We start from the raw sequence: 24,609 nt of genomic DNA on the forward strand, positions 1-24,609 counted from the left end.
GTAAGTCTAGAAAATAAAATTATTTTTATTTGAATATTTTATATTTAGCTAAAGTGTTTTAATTATTTGTAATATTTTAGGATACTTGACAAAAATCTGAAAGAAAAATATTGTTCTAAATGTTAAGAATGAGAAAGTCACGGTGGCACATACTTAAAATATTTCAACCTCAAGTTCATTAGCATTATGAGTCTTCGCCACCAAAGTATTGTCTACTTTGGCATTCACTAGGCCGTCATAATTTTATTTTTAACAAATTGCCTCTGTGAATTAATGAAGGAGAGTATTTATAAATAATCATTGACCTTAACTCATAAGTAATGTGAGAATTTTTTAGATGTATTAAGAAATTTTTTTTATATAAAATAGTAAGCTTTTATTCTTAAAATCATATTAAACTTTTGTTTATATTTTCCTAAGAATGTCTTCAATTATATTTTAACTTAATTTTTAAATTTAAATTGTATTTTTAGTTTCTCTATAGGATTTCAATTTACAATTTTAGTCTTTCAATTTTTAATTTCACAATTTTAGTCTCTATATTTATTTTAAAACATGTAATTTTGATTCTTTCATCAAATATTCATTTGAAATTATAATGTTAATCATGATTTGACATTAAGAAGATAATATAATAATTAGTAACATTTAATATTATTTAAATTAAATTACACTTTTAACTCTTATTTTAATCTTATTTCACCACTTTTGTAAGATAAAAAAATAGAAATTAAAAGTAAATTTTTGACAAAATTTTATTAAACATTCCTTTCGGTCCATTATATAAAAAAGGATTAGGTACACTTTTTTGTCATAATTCTAAGAAACAAATATGTATCTTAAGATGTACTAATCACTAATTCTCTTTTATACCCTTGTACAAGTGGAGACATTTATTGATTTATTAACAATAAGTTACATTCATTGGTAGGAAAAGAAAACATCTCTCGAATTAAGTGTAGTGTTACTAAATGCAAGCACTTTTTAAATCATTCAATTCAAAGAGTATATTTGAAACAAAATTTATTTTTATGATATAATTAATGAAACTTAACTATCATAACTATTTTTTGTTTTGTTTGTTTTGATAAATTAGTTACTTTTTTCTTCTACAGTAGAAACTCTTTAAATTAATAATGTCAGGACCGAAGAAATTTATTAATTTAGAGAGTTATTAATTTATCGATAAATTAATAATTATTAATTTAAAGAGTTTTTAAGTAATTATACTGTATATACCAAATAAAAAGGCAAATTAGTCTATGCCTATGTTGAGATTTCCGTTGAAACACTTTTGTTAATATTTGTAAATTCGTTTAATTTTATCAACGGTCTCAAACACGGCAAATATACTGGTCGTTCAAGTAGTAAAAATATCGTATCCACAGGGATTAGAAGGTAATATAAGCATTTATTGACTATTCGTGACTAAAGAATAATTCCAATTTGTAGTTTGTCATGTGAATGTGAATTAAAGATCATGACTACTGGAATAAAAATTATAAAAACATTTGGTTGTGAGTGGAAAAGGTTAGAAATGATATTGTGGTATTGTGAGGTTGTGGGGTCAGATTTCACCAAACGTTAAACTAATGAATCCTTAATCTCTTGTTAAATTCATTGCTTAGTCAACCCAATAGTTTACTCAAACCTAATCCCTTAGAGCAAGAGCCTAGGTGTGGATATTGAATATCAATCCCTTGAGTACCCAATATCTACACCCGCATTACGGACTAGGGTTTAAGACTACTAATGGGTCAAGCTCTATCCCTAGATACAATCACCACTAGGCATATGTTTCAGAACTAGTTTCAAAGGTTATTTTCCAATACCCATGGAACCTTAAATCATGCAAAGGGTGATCAATCCAAAGCAAGCATTAAGAATAGAAACAAACACAACAAAGAATAAAACAACATGTACATATATCATTAAAATCGTAAAGATTACAATAGAGTACGTTGGTTACATCTAACCCCACAAAATGGGTGAAACCACTCAACAAAGAGGGCAAATACAAAATAGAGATGAAAGGAGGATGAAGAACCGAAGGAAAGATCCGTACACGGACGATCCCAAGCCCTGGGAATCCCTTCCGCAGCTCCTGGAGGCGCCCAATGTGAGAATGGAGAGAAAGATCCCCGAAAATGGCTTCAAATACGAGCTTGGGAGATCAGATTAGGGTTCTGCACCCGGCGCACAATTCTTCGCGCCCGGCGCAAGTTCTTCCAGAGAAGTCAAGCACTCTCTGTCTCAACACAAGCCCGGCGCAATTCCTTTTGCGCCCGGCTTAATTCCTTTTGCGCCCGGCGCAATATAACTGGCAGAGATGAAATTCTCTGTTTTTGTCACGCCCAGCGCGGGTTATATTGAGCCCGGCGCAGAACCTCTTCTCTGCTCCTTAGCTTCTTAGGTTTCCAATCCTAAGAGTCTTCAATCCTCAAGTCACTAGCTCAATACCTGCACAAAAAATGAGGTGTATTAAGGTATTGTTAGCTGAATTTGGGTTAGTTATATCTGCACACAAAATGAACCAAAAAGAGAACAATTATATTGCAATGGTTCAAAGGATGAGTGGAATTTGTTCAATAAGTCTCATCCAAAAAGAGGTAAAATTGAGACTTAACAACTCCCCCAAACTTAGAACCTTGCTTGTCCTCAAGCAAAAGGTAATTAATCTAGCAGATAACTAGCAATGCAAGTGAGTCAATTTCTACATCCTAGTTCACTTGTATCTTCTTTTCGCAAGCATGAACCTGGGATGAATTTCCAATCACAATTATTTCAATAGAACATGACAAGGTGCAAACAAAGGTTTCAAAAGAGATCAAAGAGCTGAGAAGAGTAATGACTATCTGTGTATGCATCCTCACTAGGAAAATGTTTCTCTCTATGCACACTAGTGTATCAGGGTGAGTGTTTCTCTCTAGTCTACTACTCACGCCACATAATTCAACTTTGCTCTTCATTTCTAAATGAAACCAGTGGTAAAACAAATGCAGACACTTATCACAAGGTCTTTATTAGGGCAATCTGGGTCAAGCAGGGTCAAGCGATAACAATTTTATGGTTTTTCAAGGATTGAAGGTGTTATAGCTTAAGAGAGCAAATAAGATTTTACAATGATGTCCCTCTCCATACCCCATTACAACAATTTGGCACATGCCCTTTACCTGATCCAAGCCATTAGCCTTTATGAGATGCATATTTACATTTTTGCATCTTAATATTTTTGTTTTTGTTTTGCTTTGTTTTTCTCTTCTTTTTTTTTTTTTTTGTAATGGCTGACCACATACTTTCTTCTTCCCAAAATTCCCCATTCTTCAACTCCCCCAAACTTATTTGATGTCATCAGTTTGCTCTCTTAACCAAAGCAAGGGTTATGGTTAATTTTTCATGGTTTGGGACAAGTGGAAGGTGTGGTGTTTAGGCTTAGAAAGGTATGGGTCAAGTGAAGAGTGGAGATGGATTTTTGGCTCAGATGGTTACAAAATAGAGGAGTATGAATGCCTTGATCATATAAGTGCACAACATAAGCAAACCACCAGGGAAACTCAAGCAAAGTCTATCATGCAACTTAAGCGTAGTTCACTCATAAGTGTTTTAGGCTCAAACCTCACCCGGCTATGCATCCACAAATTATCAAACTCAGCTCAGTTCTATGATCAACATTGAAACCCGGTATGCAACTAGTCATGAACTAAATATCTAATGTGACTTGAAAATGTCTAAGGTACACACACCATAAACATCAAGCAAACTATAATCCAGAATTGATCACAAGCAGAACAAGTATCAACAAGATTAAAAACCATGCTAAGGCAGACTATTCACAAAAGAACCAACAAAGTAATCACCAAAAAAAAAACTAAATATAAAAACAGTTAAAATACTGAAATTAAAAGACAAAAAATAATTTGCAATAGACAAAGGTAAACTAAGGTAGGCTCCCTATACTTCCCTCTATGGGGTCTGGTCATCATCATCTTTAGGGGCTGCTCCACCATCAACGGCTCCGTCTGCATCAGCAGCTCCACTCCCCCAAACTTAGGAGCCTGGTCCCCAAGCCAACCAGTATATGCCTGAAAGTCCTAGAAACCAAGAGTGGTCGCGGAGTATAAGCATGAAAAAGAATGGTGAGCACAAAAATGTATACATAGTGATGACCAAGCAACTATAACAATGGAGAATATCCTTAGACCAAAATTAAGCACAAAATGCATGTACACGAAAATGGACTAAGACAATGCAACACAAACAGAACACAAAGAAACATGAATGAAAAATAGTTAAATACAAGGTATCAGGAATGTTTTGCGCCGGGCGCAGAACAGATGCGTCGGGCTTCATATCAGTAAAACTCAACGAGGTCCAAAATCTGATATCGCGCCGGGCGTGCGTTAAACGCGCCCGGCGTGGTGGGTTCCAGAGACCACAATTCGAGTCTTGCGCTGGGCGCGAGGTGAAGCGCGCCGGGCGCGTAACCCTGATATGGTCAGTTTTTTTTGCCTAAATTTGCTTTGAAAGGAGGCCTTATAACCACCCGGAAACAGAGTTACCTCATCTCTCACACTCCAAGCAAAATATACCCTATATTTACTCATTCAAACATGATTCAAACACTTAACAATTAACACAAACAACATATAACACAACAACATATAACACAAAACATATATAACATAAAACAACATATAACACAGAACAACATGCAACAAAAATCTAAAACACAGTTCAGATCTCTGGGTTGCCTCCCAGGAAGCGCTTGTTTACTGTCCCGAGCCTGACGGTGACCAACTTGAAGTGCTCTGATTCTCCTTCTCCTCCTGTTGCTCTTGTTACCCTTTGCCCTGTGTTCAACCTCATGATTGCTCAACAACGGCTCAGAAGGATTGGTCATTCTAATTTGAACAGTACCTTGCATACAAGAGAAAGCTGAAGACTAGAGTACACAAGTTAGCTTCATCAATTCATTGCTAACAAAAAATAACAAAAATAATAAAGGATTAAATCACAAATAGCTATAAATACTAAATCGCCATGCTAATCCCCGGCAATGGCGCCAAAAACTTGTTGAGATTTCCGTTGAAACACTTTTGTTAATATTTGTAAATTCGTTTAATTTTATCAACGGTCTCAAACACGGCAAGTATACCGGCCGTTCAAGTAGTAAAAATATCGTATCCACAGGGATTAGAAGGTAATATAAGCATTTATTGACTATTCGTGACTAAAGAATAATTCCAATTTGTAGTTTGTCATGTGAATGTGAATTAAAGATCATGACTACTGGAATAAAAATTATAAAAAACATTTGGTTGTGAGTGGAAAAGGTTAGAAATGATATTGTGGTATTGTGAGGTTGTGGGGTCAGATTTCACCAAACGTTAAACTAATGAATCCTTAATCTCTTGTTAAATTCATTGCTTAGTCAACCCAATAGTTTACTCAAACCTAATCCCTTAGAGCAAGAGCCTAGGTGTGGATATTGAATATCAATCCCTTGAGTACCCAATATCTACACCCGCATTACGGGCTAGGGTTTAAGACTACTAATGGGTCAAACTCTATCCCTAGATACAATCACCACTAGGCATATGTTTCAGAACTAGTTTCAAAGGTTATTTTCCAATACCCATGGAACCTTAAATCATGCAAAGGGTGATCAATCCAAAGCAAGCAAACAAACACAACAAAGAATAAAACAACATGTATATATATCATTAAAATCGTAAAGATTACAATAGAGTATGTTGGTTACATCTAACCCCACAAAATGGGTGAAACCACTCAACAAAGAGGGCAAATACAAAATAGAGATGAAAGGAGGATGAAGAACCGAAGGAAAGATCCGCACACGGACGATCCCAAGCCCTGGGAATCCCTTCCGCAGCTCCTGGAGGCGCCCAATGTGAGAATGGAGAGAAAGATCCCTGAAAATGGCTTCAAATACGAGCCTGGGAGATCAGATTAGGGTTCCGCGCCCGGCGCACAATTCTTTGCGCCCGGCGCAAGTTCTTCCGGAGAAGTCAAGCACTCTCTGTCTCAACACAAGCCCGGCGCAATTCCTTTTGCGCCCGACTTAATTCCTTTTGCACCCGGCTTAATTCCTTTTGCGCCCGGCGCAATATAACTGGCAGAGATGAAATACTCTGTTTTTGTCACGCCCAGCGCGGGTTATATTGAGCCCGGCGCAGAACCTCTTCTCTGCTCCTTAGCTTCTTAGGTTTCCAATCCTAAGAGTCTTCAATCCTCAAGTCACTAGCTCAATACCTGCACAAAAAATGAGGTGTATTAAGGTATTGTTAGCTGAATTTGGGTTAGTTATATCTGCACACAAAATGAACCAAAAAGAGAACAATTATATTGCAATGGTTCAAAGGATGAGTGGAATTTGTTCAATAAGTCTCATCCAAAAAGAGGTAAAATTGAGACTTAACAGCCTCTTAGAATCACGTTGCAACGAACCTTGAGACTCAACGTAAATTAGTAACTTTTGAAGTACATATGCATTGAAAATCAATACGTAATGACTTTTGAAGTACATATACATTGAAAATCAATAATGACTTTTGAAGTACAGTAAATGTAAACAAGAGGAACAAATGTGTTCAATGTATTCTTAAGCAAGTTTGGCATATATAAATTACATGAATGTGTTAGAGTATTCAAACCATATCTCACAAGATGACTTCTCATCTAAAAGGTGTTGCAAAATCAACTATGTCAGATCAAATACGTAAGGAGTTGTGTGAGTATAAGAGAGATAATCCTGCAAGCACACAAAAAGACTTGCAGAGATGACTTGAGGGAAAATTTCATTTGAAAGTTAGTCAAGGAACAATATCAAACACACTTAAGCGGTCAAGGAATCATATTTCAATAGAATGTAATATTTTTTTTTTCAGTTTCTATGAATTATTAATTTATGATTTTCTTGGGATTGAAAATTATAAAGGGATCTCCCGAAAAATTATTATCTTATTATTTTATCAAAATTTTCAATTTTTTACATTGGCCCAAGTCGGGACTGGACAAATTTATTATTTTAGAGAGTTTATTAATTTACCGAGTATTAATTTAAAGAGTTTCTACTGTATATAGAACTGATGAAAGTATTAATTGTCTTGTCATTTACTTATTGTCATTATGATTGATGCTATAATTTTAAAGAACAAATGAATATTCGAAGAGGGGACAAAAATTATAAATTCTATAAAATTGTGAGCTAAATTTGAAGAATTAAAAATTAGCAGATCAAACTTGCAAATCAGATACTAGGGAACTAAAATTGCAATTATCATATTGGATAAATTTAAGGATTTTAACAACATTTTCTAACATTGTGTGAATTTTAACTTATTGATAATTATATGTCATATGTTGATTATTTGTTAAATTGTTGTAATTCTTGTTGTTTTAGAGTTTTAAGGGTGGTCTAACTTAAGGGAGAGTATATAAGGTTTTCTTAAGATGTGAACCTCATAAGTTCATTTCTTAAGAAAAACATAAAGAAGTTAGACAAAGGGACTATGGAGCCAAAAACATTCTTTCCTTTTTCTGCTTTCGTTGATCCTTTCTAATCCCTCCCATCTTTTCCTCCTCTTCTCATTTTCGGGTGATTCAAGGTAAGGAAAGTTTATGATTGATTGTTGTTGAGTTGTGTTGTTAAACTAATGTTAGAATTCATGATTTGTTGGCTTCCTTTGATTGAATTTGGATGGTGTGATGAGTTGGTTAAATTGTGGTTTTCTTGAAGGTTTTATGAGTATATATTGATGAATTTTAATGTGTAGTGGTTGCATGTGATGTTTTATGCTAAATATGAATCATATATGTTGTATTTGTGATGAAAATATGTTTGCATGTTGGTTTGTTTTGGAATTCTCGCAAGTTTAAGCCAAATGAATATTTTATCAAGTGTAGAAATCTTCATTATGTCGAGCATGACTCAAGTTAGGGGTTTTTTTGTCTTGATCACACTAGACACTAGATTAGTAGTGTAGGACGTGGATCAATGAGGTATGCTTTGACTTAGTCACATTGGGCGGAGTGACAAGTGTTGGGCGTGATTTCTCATGGAGCTTTTATATGTGGATTAGTTAGGAGCTTTTTGACTTAGTCATGTCGGGCATAGAGTGATAGGCGTTGGGTGTGATTTCTCGAGGAGCTTTCTTCCTAGATGATGTCGAGCGCCAGTCTTGTGATGTTGGACATGAGTCAAGTAGAGACTTTCTACCTAAACGAGGCTAGGCGTGGATTTGGCCATGTTGGACGTGATTGACTCAAAGGCTCTCTACCTCATCCACATTGGACGTAGGTGGATTAGCATCAGGCATGGGTAAAAGTAGAGGCTTTGTCTCAATGATGCCAAGTGCGAGAAGAGTGGCGTGAGTTGCTGGATGAAAATTTGGTGTCTTAAGTTGTTTAGGTGTTGAAGTATGATGACTCACTTACATAATCAACGTTGTACAATGGTAGTTTATTATGAATTGATATAGGATAATGTACAATGATGTTTTATGTTGCTAAGTTGTAAGTTGATAGTTGATTAAGTTGCAAAGTTGTATGATGTTTATAATTGATTAAGTTGTTAAATTGCTAGACATGTAGTTATGATATATGTCTTAGTTATGATACATAAAAATTAGAGGAGAGTAAAAATTATTTTAAAAATTAAAACACCTCATTGTATGGATATAAGTTGTGGTGATCGACGAGTCCAAAGTTGAAAATCCTTTAATAAGTAAATTGGTTTCTAAATAGATAGTTATTTTAAGTTGTCTCCTTTAAGTTTTATGTGAAAATAATATGATGGTTAAGTTGAGTCACACTGATCATAAAGCGACCTAATTGTTGATCCATATGGGATAAGGTCAAGTCATGCGTGTATAAAGTATCTAACTGAGTAAAGTATGAAGCAGATTGATAAAATCCTTAATTGATTGTTAGAAAGGTGTATAGTATTTAGAAGGTAGTTAACGTGCTAATCTCATATGAGACTCAAATATGCATATTAAGATTATAGTAGGCCAAGTCATTTTACCCTGACAATAGTACTATATTTTCGTTTAAGTGACACAACTTAAGAAATCAATTTAAGTTGTTTACCAAAAACTTGATAATTTAGTTTGCAAGTTTCAAAAAATTTTAAAACTACAATCAAATTTTAATTTTTAATTTTAAAATAAATTCACTTTTAAAAAATTTCTATTACAATTAGTTTAAGGGTATATTTGAGTTTTGACAACCATGTTAGTAATAATAATTTTACAAGTGACAATGTTAATGATGTTGACATTGTGAATGGTGGTATTAGTGGTTATATAAAAGAATTAATGATGATGGTGATAGTAATAGTATTGGTGTCAATAATAAAAGTGACAATATCAACCGTAGTAATAACATTATCAATGATATTCACAATACTTAATAATTGTAATATTACTAAATTATACATATATGGTGTTGATATATTGTGTTAATAATAGTGGTTATGATAAGAAGAGAATTTAAACCATAATAAATTTTTTTATATATAAAATCGTAACTAGTTATTGTTGGATTTCGAGTTTGAGTTGAGGAGGTATGAGTTTAAATAAATGACTTGATAAAAAAATCAAGTTGAATAATCCATCCAAATTAATTATTATTCATCCCTAAAATTTACATGTAAGCGTTATTAAATAAATAACCAATATTTAAGATAAAAAAATATTTATAATGCTCTTATTTATTATATTACGAGAAGGAAAAATAATTATTTCATACTAAAAATTAGATAAAATAAGGAATTAAAAATTAAGAATCCTTTTACTTTTAAGGATGATTCCAGAGTTTCTAATTTTCAAAACGAAATGTATTTGATAAAAGTGGAGTTTGAAATATTTTTTAACTCAATTTCAAAACACTTTTATATTTATTTTGGAAACTTAAGATAGAATGATTTGTAACTTTGGTCAGTAAAATTACCTTACATTTTGACAATTACTCACAACCAATAGCACCAACACCATCGCCATCACACACAATTTCATATTCACAATATTTGTAATCTTACTAAATTACCTTTTATAGTTAATTTTTATATGTAATAGACCCATTAGTCACTGTTATTCTAACTAGATCCTTAACTGCTTGTGTGGTGTGATTGGGTCGAAGGTACTCGTAAAATATTTTATCCTTTTTTTAATCTATTTTTTAAGATTATATATATATTATTGAATTAATTAATTAATTTTTTCATTTATATTAAAATTATTTTTAAAATTTTAATACAAATAATTTATTTATTTGTTTATTAATTTTACATTCTATATATATCATTATTTTCTCTTTATGATAAAGATATAATATCAAAATTAATAATTAATGCCATTTTAAAACTTTAAAATAACAATAAATGGAAATAATGTTACTCAAAAGTGAAAATAAAAGGAAACAAAAGATAGTTTTACATATCTATATAAGTTGATTCGAAAACTAATAAATAAATTTTATTTATTAAAAGTCACAAAAAACAATTTACTAAAAATTACAAGGCTTGTATGGGTGATATTTCTTTTTCTCATAAAAACCCTCTACTTTTTGATAAAATTGTAAATAAATATCATTGATTTTGTATTTTATTCTCTATATTTTTTAATATTTGAATTTATGACTTACAATTTTTGTATTTTCAATCATAAAATATGTAATTTATTTGATTAAGAATATATATCTTTCTTATAATTTTAACATTTAAATCTCTATTTTTATATTTTTATTGGTAGGAGTTACATTTATTTTTTCATAGTTACAATTATTTTTTCATACCTCTTTTTACAGCAAAGATAATAATATATATTAAATTGGTAAAGGAATACCAAAAACTCATACAAATCAACCAAATATCACTAAAGTAATCAACCTACACAAACAATATTAACTAAGATGTGAATATCTTTAGGATGCATAAATCTCACAAATAACATTCTTCATTATACCTTTTTCCTTATCTAATAAACAAATTCCAGAATTTATTGACAGTATCAAATAAGTAATTAAAATGAAAGACCAACTCTAATTATTTTTTTCATACGTACAATAAGTATTACTAATTATTATTTTTCTATGTAAGTTGCCCGCAGTCCGGCACATTTAATTTAACTTTAATACAAACATTGTAACCAACTAATCACCGAAGTGTTATGTGGTCCTTTTGGATTTTGCTTTAAAAGAACACTATATATATATATATATCACTATCATATAATATAACCTATGACTTCTACTTGGTCCAATGTCAACTCCTCCGAAGTCAAACTCTGTTACTTCTTCTACAACTTCGCATTGGTAATAATTTAAACTCTTTTTCTTCTTCTGGATGGGAATTAAATATTCAAGTAAAAGACAAAAAAAAAAAACAACAAATGGAAATGCAGTGGATGCTGTTTAAAGATTAGTTAATTTGATGGGAAAAATGAGACACTAAGACCGATGTGGCATAATGTATGCTTTTCAAAGTGATATATTTAACTATTTAGGAATCCTTTTGGGTTGAATTATCTATGGTTTAAATGTAACAGCACATATTTGAAGGCATGATGCATATAGGAACATTTTGTTGACTATTTCTGCAATTGGAATGAAGGGAAAAAGAAGAGAACCAATCACTGAATTGACCTGATCTTCACGTAATATGCCAGAATTTCTTTGGGAGCATGAACCTCAAAAGCATTATTAATTTCTACTTTAACTATAATAGACAATAGAGTGACCTAAACTATAATTCTAATCAAATTTCTTGACTTGACTATTTGACCAAACCAAGGTGAAGGAACTGAAGCATATGCATGAGAAGATTGATGAATCACATGAACATCACGAGTACGCATTCATCATTCTCAAGTGAAATTGAATTGACTTAAGTTTTAGGGTTTTGTCCAATGGAATGAAAAATGATAGTGGCCTTTTGGTTTGTATGTGATGGCCACGTTAGTGAAAAATCATGATATGCCTTGGTTGGCATGGCATTGTCAAATAATGTTGGGAAATTCTATATGAACTGCTGTCTTTTTTGCTCTTCATACATTTTTTAATTTTCATATCTTAATTATATCTTTTAAGTGTAATTAATCATTTGATCTATAAAATATGAATCATTTTTCGTTTCAGGACATATTTAAATAAACTTTTTATTAGTACATTTCAAGAGAAGAGAACAAAAATTACAAATAAAATAAGTTTTGCCAAAAATTAACTTATATTTATAAGTTTATTTGTATATGTTCTCTAATATTAGCTTCTTCAAAATATATTTTTTAACTTATGTACAAAGTAATTTTAATTTATAAAAAAAAATATTTTTTTTTTAATTTTCTTCTCCTAATAGAGTTTAAGAAAGCATTTATCCATACATACCTTTATGTATATTCTTAAAACTATAGATTTTAGTTATTATACAACAAATATTTTATGTCTTAGTTTTTATGTTTTTACTTTATAGCAATTTTGCACCACTACAAAATAAATATTAGAGACTAAACATAAAAAAATGTATGTATAAAAATTAAGCTTATAAACAAAAATGAAAAGTTAGCACTGATATAGGACCAAATGATTACATAAACTTATCTTTTATATGTGTATTTTATTTTATCTTTAAGGAATTAAATTTCAGAACTATTTGAAACTATACACGAAACTCAGAAATATAGGGATGTGAAGTATTATTGCTTTGGCACTATACAAGCCAACTGGATCCAAACCCAGACCGGCCCAACCCAGATCCACGCACTCACTTCAGTTTGAATTTCCCGACCTTATTTCATTTTTAAGTTAATCACTTATATACTGTTAATATAATTTTTTTTTATATTGATAATTAATTATATTATTTAATTGTGTCATGTCACTGTAAACACATTTAATTTTAATAGTGACATGACACAATTAAAAGATATAATTGATTATCAGTGTAAAATAACTTTATATTGACAATATATAAGTGATTAATTCTTTATTTTTTATTTTTTGTTAGTTACTCTCGACTTTTTTACCTGTTCATTTTTTAAAATATTTTTATTTTTATTTTTCAAAATATTTAAAAATTTATATTGCGTTAATTATGGTCTTTCAATCATGACTTCATCATCTAATTCTTAAGAATTTTATATATTTATAATAAATTAGAGAGAAACAATAATGTAATTCACATTAAAAAAATTAAAAATCATTTTTATTAAGTGAAATTTGCTGCAAATCAAATTTTTTAGAACAAAAAGTGCAAGTATTAAATATAATTTTTTATTTGTATTTTAATAGACAATTGATGGAAGGATACAATTTATAATATTTTTAAAATGTTGAGGTAAAAGTGTGAAAAAAATTTATTTTGGAGCAAAATTCGTAACAAATTGAAAATTTGTGATACAAATAATATGTTTATTTAATTTCATAATTTGTATCTATATACGTCAATTAGATAAACTTTTTTTACAATCGTTTAAATACATTTTTAGTGTTTATAAAAGAAGTACTTTTTTTTCATATTAAATAAGGTATTATGAAAATTTGATTTTTAGTTTCTCTTAATTTTTTTAAACTTTTAATATTTTATTAATTTTTATCACATAAATTAATCTTTTAAATTAAAATTTACATTTTAAGCAATAATATGCGTTATTGATTTTCACATAATTATCTAGTAAATATCAAATTATACGACAAAGTGTGTTATTTTTAAAGAAATGAAGACTAGAACATTTGATCTCGATTAAGAAAAATATTATTATCTTAACGAATGAATGTCTAATTATTTAAACAGATTTACTTTTACGTGTGTGTGCGCGCGTCCAAGGAATCTTCATTTTCGAACCTTTTCATTTCATCCCACCCACGCCACTCGTCTAATCTATCTTCACATTTTCAAATATTTTTAATCATAAGTCATATCATCCATATCAAATATATTTTTTTTATTGAAAATAATAAACATATGTAAAATAAATATTTTTTTACCATAATTTATTTCATACTTAATGCTAATATTTAAATCTTTAACAATTTAATTAAGACTTAAGAGATATAAATAATTATTGTTTATGTTAATTAATATTAGTTTTTTTTTTCAATTTTTTTTATAATGAGTGATAATAATCTGGACCCAAAATAGATATTTCCATAAATTCTTGAATTATTCATTATTATGATTAAATCATATTATGTTTATGCAATTTTTTTCTTTATCACTTTTCATCATATTATCAATCACATTAATTGTCTTACAATATTACTTACAAAGATTGATCTTGTTGATCTCAACAACATATCTATACCTTTATTGTGGATAAGATCTTGTTTATGGTGTAATTAATAGAAGATAAGCACTGTTGAATCCTAGTTGTCGTTGCTTCTAATATATTCTTAGCTAAGTTAGTGTTTGCATTGGTGGTGATATATATAAAGATTTCGATGTTTAAGTTAAATATAGTAATTAATTATTATTAAAGTTCATAATATATGTAATTTAAATAAGTTAAATTTTTTTTTTATAATTGTGATATTTAAATGACTAAAATTACACAATTATAATAGTTAAGAAATTAAAATTTCTCAATTAAAACTTAAAGGACCAAAATTGATAATTATAATATCTGAGAGACTTAAATTACTCAATTAAAATACAAGAGACTAAAATTACACAATTATGATATTTAAGGGATAAGAAATATAATGTCAATAGTCAAAAGACTAAGGTACTTACCCTATACAACAGGCAATATATAAATATCTCTATAAAACAATATTTGAGTTATGAGATTTGTCTCAATTCTCATGAACTCTTGAAAAATTCAAGTTTCTTAAACTCTCATAAAAAACTTATAATATTTCTCTCTTCTTTATTTATTTGATTTGAATATGTTTTTGATTTCTTAAGTATTACAATCGTCTAATTTTAGCATTTTAAATTTTTAATTGGACAATTTTAGTTCTTCAATTATCATGGTTATGCAATTTTAATCCCTCAAATTTTAATCGAACAATTTCTCTCAAGTATTACAATCGAGTATTTTAGTCGTTCAAGTATTGGAATTATACACTTTTTGACTTATTATTAATTTTAGTAATAATAAATTAATATCATTTAATACATGAATGAAAATTACAATATATGTAACTATTTAAAAAAATTTATATTCTCATACTTCAAAGACTAAGGGGATGTATTACATTAGGATTTTAAAAAACTTTTTTAGTCGAAATAAGTCTTGCAAATTTTAAAAGACTTTGTAAGATTTTTATAATTTTTAAAATTTTGCAAGATTCTGTAAGACTTTAAATAAGGTTTGAATGGATTCTACAAAATTTTTAAGTCAAGATTTTAATGTATTCTATAAAACTTTATGGACTTTGTAGAATTTCGTGGATTTTTGACATACGATAAGAATTTAAGATTTTTTTTCATACATTCAAATTTTAAAAGAGTCAAAGATAAAAATATATAAAAAAACAATGTCTAAATAAATAATAATAATAATAATTCTCTGTAATATTATGTCCTCCTAAATAACATTTTCATTATTTCTATATTTAGATATTTACACATTCATTTATTCAATTCTAAAAATGTTATATGGTATAGACAAATATCTTAAACTCAATTGTTAAATATGCTAGTTAACTATGGTAAATACCTTTAAATCTAAATTGATTACACGTGTTTAGGGATGAAAATAGGTTAGACTTTGAATATATAGGTTGAACTTGTTCTATAAAATTAAAGTCTAAGTCTGACCTATTATCTATTATAGGCTTGACCTGACCTTTTTAAAGTCTGGTATGACCTATTAGCCTATTTAAATTATTAATGTTAATTAGGACAATAAACTTAGTTTTTAAAAATCAACAATATTATTTTTAAATTATAATTTATTCAATATTATGAAAATTTAAATTTAAAAGAAATATAGGAGAAAATTTGTATAAACCTATAATGAAAAAAAATTGTATAATAAAATATTTTAAATTTTAATAATTTATTTTTGTTTTATAAATTTATTTTTTTATTTATATTTTTAATAATATATATATATATATATTAATTTTTTCTTATATTATATAAATAAATAAACTGACCTATCAGACCTAATAGACTTTTCTATAAGTCTAAGTCTGACCTTTTTTAAAAACTTAAGCTTGGCTTTTTTATTAAACAAGCTAGTCCAAGTCAGGTCATAAATTCTTGTTTAAGGTCTGACTTATTCTCATCCCTACTGTTGAGATTTCCGTTAAAACCACTTTTTTTATCACTTTAAATTACTTTTGTTTTGTCAATGGTCTTAAACACGGCAAGTATACCGGCCGTTCAAGTAGTAAAATTATCGTATCCACATTAATTAGAAGGTAACATAAGCATTTATTGACAATTCGTGACTAAAGAATGATTCCAAATTCATAGTTTGTCATGCAAGTTGAATCAAAAGTTATGACTATTGGAATGAAAGCTATAAAAATATTTGTTTGTGAGTGGACAATGGTAGAAATGGTATTATGGTTTTTGTGAGATTGTGGGGTCAGATTTCACCAAACATTAAACTAATGAATCCTTAATCACTTGGTACATGTATTGCTTAGTCAACCCATAAGTTTACTCAAACCTAATCCCTTAGAGCAAGAGCCTAGATGCGGACATTGAATATCAATCCCTTGAGTACCCAATATCTACACCCGCATTACGGGCTAGGGTTTAAGACTACTGATGGGCTAAGCTCCATTCCTAGATACATCTCCCACTAGGCATTTTTTTCAGAGCTAGTTTCAATGGTTATTTTCCAACACCCAATGGAACCCACATCATGTAAAGGAGGATCAATCCAAAGCAAGCATTAAGAATAGAAACAACACAACAATGAATGAACAACATATATATATATATATATATATCATTGAAAACATAAGGATTATGTAACACCCCAGTTTTCAATAAAGTTATTATTATTATTATAATAATAATTATTATTATTATATGGTATTTGGTCATAATTATTTTAATAATTATAGAAGAATATAATTTTGTACGTTTTAAATAATTATTGTTTTTGACAATTATTTTGTACGTATTAAATAAGTATTTTTTATTAGCATATTTAAATAAATATTTATATGTTTTAAGAGAAGGTTGATTTTATATGATATTTTGTTATTGAAATTATATTATTATATTTTGGGTCAGAAATATATTATTATTATAGAGGAAAAATATTTTATAATATACATGTATTTATTTTATTTAATTATTTTGAGGAAAAAGGGAAGTGAGTTAGAAGAGAAAGAAAATGGGTTGGGTTGACCCAGCCCAATGGATTAATTTTAAGGAGTCAGGTAGCGTTAACCCTATCTACCTCATTTGCGTTCTGAAGGGTTAGGAAAAAAAAAGGAGAAACAAAGAGCTCTAAGGAAGAGTACTCAGGAACGACCTTAGATCACACCTTTGTCTTCTGCTCATCCAGGTAAGGGGGAGTGAGAAACCTCGCTCTGAGTGTGAGATTGTATGCTAGGTAGTGGGATTGACCCCCAATCCTGTGTTTGCTGTATTTTTATGTATGCTCATGTATGATGGGTTTCTCCCAATTGTATCTGTTTTGCTTATTATTTTTCTTATATGCAATTAATTGTATGACTTGAGATCTCTATGGGTTCCTATGGGAAACCCTATGAGAAAACAGGCAAAATATGAATATTTTGCCTTCTGATTACTTTGTGGTGTTCCTTGTTGGATGTGATGCATGAGTATGTGGTTAATTTTGAAAATAAATATGTTTTAATATGATCTAGAGTGCTCTATGGGTTCCTGCGGGAAACCCTATGAGAAATAGGCAAAATATGAAATATTTTCTGTTTTGATTTCTGATTTTTCTGTTATATTCCTTGTTTGATGAGATGTAAAAATATGTATTTAATTTATAAATAAACGAGTTTTGATATAAATTAAAGTGCTCTGTGGAGGCTTTGTGAATATGATGATGTAAAGTGAAATGTGATTGAGACATGGGATATGAAATGTGATAATGAAATATGATGACGAAATGCGATGATGCGATATAACCATGGAAAATGATAATGTGATATGAGAATGCATAGAGTCTTGATTGACATGCATCATTTGCATAAGTGTTTTAAGGGTACGATATGGAATACACCGCCAGAGAAGGCCCCCTAATGTAAAAGCTTTGGGGATTAGTCCTTGGGGATAGCTCGGTTTGGAAGTCCCAGTCTCGTCCATTGTGTGCATGGGATGTATCTTGCGCAGCTTAGCTATCCTGACGAGACTCTGGTAGTATATCCTTCTAGTGAGAGTGCGTAGAGGGTGTGATCCGACATGTACTCCTAGACTACTCTTCGTGTATTGCTAGTGGCAATATGCCATGTGATGTTTTACTAGCGCCACATGCATGATAATGTGAAGTTCGTGTCCATGCATGTCCATCCTTATTATTAAATGATGATAAATTACTATTTGTATGACTTGGATGATTGAATAAACTATTGTTGTTGATTGATCTATGAGGTAACTGTATTGTTTGTGTTTGGCTATCCAGTGTGCGTTCCTACACCGTGAGCCAGAGTGAGATGTTTCTCACTCTCTTCTTTTGTGTTGTTTCTCTTGTTTGATATACAGGTGGTCATCAGCGTGAGGCTGAGGATGTTGGTGATGAAGCTTAGGCTTCTATGTTGGGTTTTGCTCTGATAGGACATGTGACATCGGGACATAGATAGGATTAATTTAAAATGTTCTTATTAAATTATTTTGAAAATTCAGTTTTATTTCTTTGTAATTTTACTGGCATGTTATTTGGATTAAGTTTATGAATGTGAACTTTTTACCCTTACGTGGTTGGAAATTTGATTTTTATTGATGAAAAATTCTATTTTTTTTATAATTACTGTATATGTATGTTGGGGTAGAGGGTGTTACATATTACACTAGAATTCGTTGGTTACATCTAACCCCACAAGAATGGGTAGAACCACTCAAAATAATGAGGGCAAATACAAAATAGAGATGAAGGGAGAAATGAAGAACCGAAGGAAAGACCCACACACGAACGGCTCCAAGCTCCGGGAATCCCTTCCACAGCTCCTAAAATGCCCAATGTGTGAATGAGGGAGAAACCCTCGAAAATGGCTTCAAATACGAGCTTGGGGAGATTAGATTAGGGTTTCGCGCCCGGCGCGTAAGTCTTCACGCCCGGCGCAGGGCCTTCCAGAGAAGTTGAGCCTTATCTGCCTCTGGACACGCCCGGCTCAATGTCTTCCAGAGAGTTTGAGCTACTCTCTGCTTCGATCACGCCCGGCGCGGGTCATCTTGCGCCCGGCGCAGCCACTCTGCTCTGCTCCTTAGCTCCTTAGATTTCTAATCCTAAGGGTCTTCAATCCTCAATTCTCTAACTCAATACCTGTACAAAAAATGAGGTATATTAAGGTATTGTTAACTAAATTAAGGGTTAGCTATATCTGCACACAAAATGAATCAAAAGAGAACAATTGTATTGCAATGGTTCAAAGAATGAGTGGAATTGCTTATTAAGTCTTGACCAGAAAGAAGTAAAATTGAGACTTAACACCTACGCATACTATAAAAAATATTACTACTTAAAAATTGAAATTTTAAGTGTTTTATGTGTTATATATATGATGAACAAATTTAACTAAATATAGCAAAATAAAGCAAGTCAATTAAAGAGAGCGAAGAGAAAAATAGAGTAAGTCAATGATAACAATAATATAATATTATATATGAGCAGTAATGCAATATTATTAGCATAAAAAAATGGAAAAGACATGAGTATAGAAAAAAAGAGAGATGAAAAACTCATTCACTTGAAAATTCTTGAAGCACTTGAAAAATCACTTCAAAAAATGCTCCAAAATATGATGGGTTTGGATGAAATTATTTTATGAATTTGGTATTTACAAATACTACTAAAAAATCCTTCAAAATCCCTCTAATAGTAATCTTTTAAAATCCTTATATTTTTGAATACCAATAGATTATTTTTAAGTTATGAAAAGTCTTAAATGAATACTAATTGATTTTAATGGACTATTTAAAAAATCTTGAAAATCTAGAATCAATACCACTTGATTATTTTTAAGTGACATAATGTAACAACCTGCCGGGCCGCCAAACACAGCTCAACACCACAACACCACACAAAAAGAACATACATATATCCAAATAAAGTATATACAATATGTCAAATCTGGGGCCTGAATAAATCAGAGTAAAATACAGTCCAAGATAGCCAAACTAGTGGCCAAAAACAACAAAACATCAAAAGAAATACTCCATCTGCCAGCTGCAGACCTGCCTCTTGACACCAACCTAACCCTACTCTGCCACTACAAAAAAATCAAGTTTTAGCGACCACCAAAATCGGTCGCTATTTAGGTAAATTCAGTCGCTGTTACATTCAGCGACCGAAATAGCGACCGAAAAAATCCGTCGCTATTTTAAATAGCGACCAAAATTTTTTCCGTCGCAATTTAGCGACCGAAAAATCAGTCGCTAGACATTAAAAATCCGTCGCTAATATTTTGGTCTCCTAACTTCTCGAGACCAATTTTGCGACCGATTTTTTTGGTAGCAATTTCCGTCGCTAATTTTTTTTATTTATTAATAAAAATATTTTAAAAATCAGTCTCTAAATCGGTCGCTAAAAACCTGAAATAGCTACGAATAAATTCGGTCGCTATTTCGGTCGTTAAAAATTTGAAATAACTACAACTTATTTTGGTCACTATTTCGGTCGCTAATAACTTGAAATAGCTACGAATTATTTCCGTCGCTATTTCGGTCGCTAAAAACTTGAATTAGCTACAAATCATTTCGGTCGCTATTTCAGTCGCTAAAAACTTGAATTAGCTACAAATTCTTTTGGTCGTTATTTTGGTCGCTAATGTTAACCAGTATTTTTAAATTCTTTTTAAATTATAAATTTATACCTGTTAACGAATATGAAATTAACAATATATTTATTACACAACTTATAATAATAAACTAGAACATACTAAAAGACATAATCTCATCGATGTAAATTTATATTATAGTGAAAACTAAATAAAATATAAGCATGTCAATATAGTATGCTAAAAACACAATAATAACATAAAACGTTTAAACTTCAACAAAGTAATAGTGAAATACAATAAAATATCCTGAAACAAGTAAAATAAAGAAGCTTAATTAAGGGTCTTCTGCTATGTCATCAAGAGCATCATCAACAGCATGGTCAGGATCATCTGGGGTAGTACTCGGTGCAGTTGGCCTTAAAGGGTCAATGTTGAGATGGCGTAATATATACTACATCTGCTCATCATGTTGTCGTATATGCTCTTCCAATGCTTTTTCCTTTGCTCGACTTCACTTAGACGCTCCTTATATTTCTCCTAAAAAAATAAAAAATATTATTTCAACAAAAATTAAAATATCGCTAATATTCTTTGATTTTAATTCAGCAAATAATTGTTATTTTACAGCAAATAATTCAACAAATAATTCCAACAATTTCTATAAAAAAATGAATTGATAGATTCACACCAGGAGAGTCCATGATATTTGGAGAGTCCTCTTGAAAAGCCACTGCTCTTCCTACAGAAAGCATCACGCATCACGCATCACGCATAAGCAACAGAAGTAGGATACAATGTTAGAAGGCATTGTGAAGTATATATACACACACCTTCATAAAGATGCAAGGTACTCTTCTCTAGACACATTCTGCATTTCTTCAAGATCTCTTGTATAGTCAGTCACCTGCAGCACACACATCAAAAGTGCTATAAAAAACATTATTTTCACCAGAAGAGATTAACTAACACCCTCTTCCTATCAAAGAACACAGAATCTATAGTCTCAAGTGTCGAAACCTAGTTCCTAAGAAACTATTTCAATCTTATGCTAGTGATACCTTAGGCAAAGATCTCATAGATACCATACCCAATAGTCAATAATTAACATAAAATTAGTAAGACACAATTTTCATTATTAACATACCATCATTATTAACATACCTTCCTTGTGAAGGAAAGAAGAAAGCAACCAGTTAATGCCTCTTGGTCCAATCACAAAGCCAACAAGATTAGCCACCTTTCAAGAAATGTCACGGTATTTAAATTAGATATGGTTACTCAAGTCAACATGTAAACTAAAAAACCATTTACCACTCTTTGAATAATCACTTCCTTTTTGGTGTGGATTTGTGAGATAATTGGCTCAAGTATCAACATTTGAGTGTAATTGGTTCCACTAGTATTTACGTGTAAAATTGAACATCAAATTTGTAGTATAAAAGGTTTTGCACTGGATCAATAGGTTCAACAACTGGCCCCATTAAATGTCATTCTTTTACTCTCTCAGGTAGCCAAAAGCCAAAAACATTGACGTGGATGTTACATAAAAAATAAAAATAAAAATTTATGATATTCATATATGCTCTAAGGGCATTCAAAGACAAACCATGAGGCAAGTAATTGTGACTGCACCGGCAACAACACTGAGTTCACGAAATATGCACTCTCCTAAAGAACTTCGGGCCTGATAATCAAATTTATCTCCATGTTAGACAGCAAGAATCACAGCATGGCCCAATGAAAAATTAGAAGATGAAAGCGTGGATATGCATTACCTGAAATGCTTTGGCCGCTGATTTTATGTCAATAGATCTCATCATTGAAGCACAAAAAGGATAAAACAACATGTTGATTTGGTGTCTTTCAACACAAACTCATTATTGCAAATGCCTATACTCATGTGCTCTTGTAGTTAAATGATCATGTTGATTTAGTGTATAAACGATAACTGGAAATAATGAACCTATTAAGTAGTTTAGTGAGTGCTACTAGCCTGCTTTAATGGCATCTGCGGCAGCTTCTTCTGGCGTTGATGTGTAGTGTTGGTTATCATAGAACACACCAAGGATTCTATACATATAAATTAATTTAACATGAAAAAGTTTTAAAAGTAGTTATTAATATCATTTAACATTTTAAATAAAATATAACAATAAGTGCTAAATATTTAATGATAAAATTAATAATCATAGATTATTATATTGTAACGACAGTGATCATTGATTTGGGTACTCATGGTACAAAGCAAGCTAATCAACAGAGAAAATATAATTCGATTTGAAAGAGAAATTCATTACTATTACTTTTAAATTCACTATGAAGACAATGAGAAAAACGTATCAAACCCATTAGGCATCATCCTACCACTACATGGTAAAAGAGATACCTATCTGTACCTCTCACTAGGCTTAACCATTAATTTGACATGCCAAAAGAGATTTCACTGTGCCTTGTAAATTTTTTCTACAAATTATGATTAAAACACCAAATTCAGCTTTTGAAAAAGATTTAAAAACTCAAAGTATTAGCAACCCAAAAACAAATTAAAGATCAAAGAAATACCTTATCAATTCTATTTATTACACAATTAAAGCAAGGGAAGTATTAATTCAAAATAATGATCTAATTAAAAGAAAATCATGTCCAAGAGAACATAGAAACTAATATTCAAACTTTTATTTTTATCCTTACTGTTGAACTTCTAATTAGATTGAAAAAAAATATATTTAAATATGAATTGCAACAGGATTCACATAAGCAGAGGAACCAACACCCATGACTTAGATTCAAAATAATATTTATCCTTATTTAAACTTGTATAATTAGAAAAGAAAGAATTATTAGAATTATTATATACTAGAGTATTATCATATTTAACAACTTTATTAGAATTATTATATACTAGATTATAGCTGATTTTTATAGACATATTGCCAAGTACAGGCCTTATTGGACTAGTTAGCATGTTTCCATGAAGGTACCTAATTAAATGAAGAAATCACGCAACAAGAAAAATAAGGTAAGGATTCTTACACAGTAAAAAGTTAGAATCAGTTTTCTAGGCCTTTGCATATGGCAATAGTTGATATAGCTGGCATGTCAACTATGATCTAAAGAACCGCAGCCACAATAGAAACAGGAAAATATCACAGCCTGCATCAAAACAGATAAAAGAAACATCATTGAAATTTCATAACAGATGGTGCAATGTCATGAGTCATGTATTTAGAATACTTTTTTATAGCCACAATTTTGTTTTGAAGTTCCCAAAATCTACCAATGCAGCTCACTCATTAGACTTTCCAATAGGGTGTTTATCTAGAAAAACTCTATCATAATGTGGCTTTCGTTAGATATTTTGGCATTATATTTCATGAACTTTGTCCTTGAAAATTGTCACCAAATCACAAGCGCACACTAGCAATTCCTTTTGGTGTTGATGGATCGATAAAGATGGACTTATAAGCAATCATTTTTTCTCCACATAACACGAATATATCATCTTGAGAAAGAAACAAGATGCTGCCACTTTTTCCAAGTGAAGATATGTCCCTTAGACCATAACCACCACAAATGGATATCATGTACTCTACAACATCTAATTTAAACATGTCTCTCAAAAATTCTTGGAAATATATGCTTATGTAATTATGCAGAGAAAAAAGAAAATAAAAAGGATGTTATAGAAAGCTACAGGCATTGAAAATTCCAACC

General features: G+C 30.5%; 1 protein-coding gene across 2 annotated transcripts; it reads right to left on the bottom strand.

Moving 5' to 3' along the window:
• Nucleotides 1–21,147: 21,147 nt before the first annotated feature.
• LOC145951733 (uncharacterized) lies at nucleotides 21,148–22,827 on the bottom strand. Of its 2 annotated transcripts, none has more exons than XR_014429619.1 (6): nucleotides 22,671–22,827; nucleotides 22,502–22,579; nucleotides 22,057–22,132; nucleotides 21,726–21,799; nucleotides 21,584–21,634; nucleotides 21,148–21,432 (listed from the first exon to the last, which is right to left on the bottom strand). XR_014429619.1 is itself a non-coding variant. In XM_083063652.1 (6 exons), the coding sequence occupies exons 1-4, from the start codon at nucleotides 22,740–22,742 to the stop codon at nucleotides 21,728–21,730; spliced, it is 315 nt and encodes a 104-aa protein (XP_082919778.1). In that variant the 5' UTR covers nucleotides 22,743–22,827; the 3' UTR covers nucleotides 21,148–21,432; nucleotides 21,584–21,634; nucleotides 21,726–21,727. The 2 variants fall into 2 exon arrangements, 1 of the variants encoding a protein (XP_082919778.1); XM_083063652.1 differs by having other exon boundaries at nucleotides 22,040–22,132.
• Between the last annotated feature and the right edge of the window lie 1,782 nt (nucleotides 22,828–24,609).

The sequence above is a fragment of the Cajanus cajan genome, chromosome 9 (assembly GCF_000230855.2).
Source record: "Cajanus cajan strain Asha chromosome 9, NIPB_CcT2T_4, whole genome shotgun sequence".
Taxonomy (NCBI): domain Eukaryota; kingdom Viridiplantae; phylum Streptophyta; class Magnoliopsida; order Fabales; family Fabaceae; genus Cajanus; species Cajanus cajan.